Source organism: Bidens hawaiensis, unplaced genomic scaffold, assembly GCF_021521415.1.
Source record: "Bidens hawaiensis isolate Kalapana, Puna unplaced genomic scaffold, B.hawaiensis_p1.1 tig00047748_1, whole genome shotgun sequence".
NCBI lineage: Eukaryota > Viridiplantae > Streptophyta > Magnoliopsida > Asterales > Asteraceae > Bidens > Bidens hawaiensis.
In genome coordinates, this window is record NW_027498555.1 from 29853 (window position 1) to 32081 (window position 2229).

The window sequence follows — 2229 nt, forward strand, 5'->3', positions numbered from 1 at the left end:
GGGGTCACTTAGTGTTTCTTCAGAATAGAAGGTCAAGACGATACGAAACACTAAACATGTTGCATCTGTATTATATATTTAACTTTTTAATTAAACGCATCATATTACCATTGACATTTAATTAAGATAATAGATCAAACTGCAAATCCTTTGAATTACACAGGTCGACTCTCAATCCGTTTAGTTAAACACATCAACACATTAAAATTAAATAAGAAATGGCATATTCTAAAGTTAGTTTTATACCGGCCGTGTATCACATATAAAGTGTTTAACATGAAAAGTTACTGTATCTTTTGTAGCCATAATCATTTCTACCCAAATTTAACTAAGAGTAACACTTTCACTCCAAAAGGATTTCTAGCAAATCTACTAATGAAAAAACCACACCGAATAATATTCAAACAATTGCAACAATTATCTGGATCATAAAATGCCAAAAGGGCAACAAAAGAATACAAGATATCTTTATACATTTATTTTTATGTATTAACTTATTTTTAAGCAACACCTAATTTATCCAAATAAAAAAGTTACATAACCTGCATGCTACAGAATCCATCACTCATCATTTTGATGAGAGGAATACTTCTTACCACCCTGATGTCCTCTGGAGGATGATCCAAATACATATAATCAGTTAATCACAACTATCCAACATACCCATGACCATAGTCCTACACATTGTAAGATGCCATTGGGCGTCCGAAGATGTAACCAGCACATTCTTCCCATGGACTAAGCTGCTTAGTTTCAGGACCACTCATTCTGGGATTATTATCAATACTCATTTGTTGCTTTCTAATCCTAGCCAAACAAGGCCAGTTTCCAAATATACTTTCACAAAAATCCACTACTTCTGGGCTGTATTCATAAGGAGGAATTTGAACCACTTGTCTACCGTATCCGTAATCGTAACCCACTCTAGTTGCATTTGCATTGTCATATTCTGGCCAGGGATAATCATATCCATAGCCAGGATAACTGTATTCTTCCCTTACCCTTTCTTGCATCTCACTCAAGTCTACAGGGTCCAACACAGGAACCAGAGCATTCACAGGCTCTGACTCAGGCTTGGGTTCGGGTTCGGGCTTGGGCTTGGGCTCAACCACAGCGATAGGAGTAGGAATAGACATAGGCTTAGACTCATGCTCAGGCTTAGGCTGAGGAATAGGAGTAGGAGTAGGAGTAGGAACAGGACGGGCCTTGGTCTGAGGCTCTAACTCTGAGTTAGGCGTGGGACCAGGCCCAGTTGGTTTGGGCTTCGAGCGTGGATAGCAGGTTTGATTCGAGGGCGGAACCGGCTTTCCATATACGGATTCAATATCATATCCCCCTCCATATGGGGTTGGATCATACTCCTCAAATTCAGGCTCGTTAAACTCTAAATCCGCTTTTGGGTAAGATATTGAATATTGCGTGTGATATCTAACATAGCCGGTATCACACTCAACCGGTTCATAGGCAATTAACTTAGGCTCCATATAGTTTTGCGCAATGTAGTTAATCGCGGGATTAGCCGACGAATACGAATTATTACAATTACCATAATCATAATAGTTATCATAATTGTTATCATAATCATAATCATATTCATAATCACCAGGATCTATGGATTTCGGCTCTTGATCAAACACAGAAACATGGAATGCATCATAATTAGTATCTACATGATCACCATAAGGTTCATAACTTGAAAAACTTACTGGATCTTGGTGAGCAAGAGGAAAAGAGGTGGTGTGCTCTTGAGTCCACATGTGCCCATCTTCATAATAAGCCATACTTTGATCAATCAAACAATTAAAAAGATGAATTTGGAGACAAGCCTTTGGTTCTGATTGTGTAATAAGGAGAAGGGTATCTACCACAAGAAGAAATTATTGTTATTTTTTTCCAGAGGTTGAATTATAAAATCCAAGTTATTCATGAAGTAGAAACTTGTACATGCAATTATGAAATATGTATATTTTTTTGGGCTTTGAATATTTTATGACAAAAGAGACAAAGGTTGTGATCGGTGGTATGATGTTGTTTTGGAATTTAAGTTTCAGTGAACCACTTAATGCTTATCTGGTGAAAGTGGACATGTGACTAGGAGAGAAGGTAATAAGCTCGTGCATTATTGATACTTCACTGTAAAAGGCAAATGAGTTAGTTGCATATAATGATAACAAAATTTAATTGATTCCTAATTCTGTTACTCGGATTTAAATAGGGAAAACTAAGGAA

The 2229-nt window shown here is 37.1% G+C and overlaps 1 protein-coding gene across 1 annotated transcript; it reads right to left on the reverse strand.

Moving 5' to 3' along the window:
- Positions 1–623: 623 nt before the first annotated feature.
- On the reverse strand, positions 624–2229 carry LOC143597216 (uncharacterized). The gene has a single exon (XM_077075783.1). It carries the CDS (start codon positions 1779–1781, stop codon positions 678–680), a length of 1104 nt encoding a protein of 367 aa, XP_076931898.1. The 5' UTR covers positions 1782–2229; the 3' UTR covers positions 624–677.

Coding starts and splice junctions, on each gene's coding strand:
- LOC143597216 (XM_077075783.1), bottom strand. CDS start 1,781: ATGGCTTATTATGAAGATGGGCACATGTGGACTCAAGAGCACACCACC.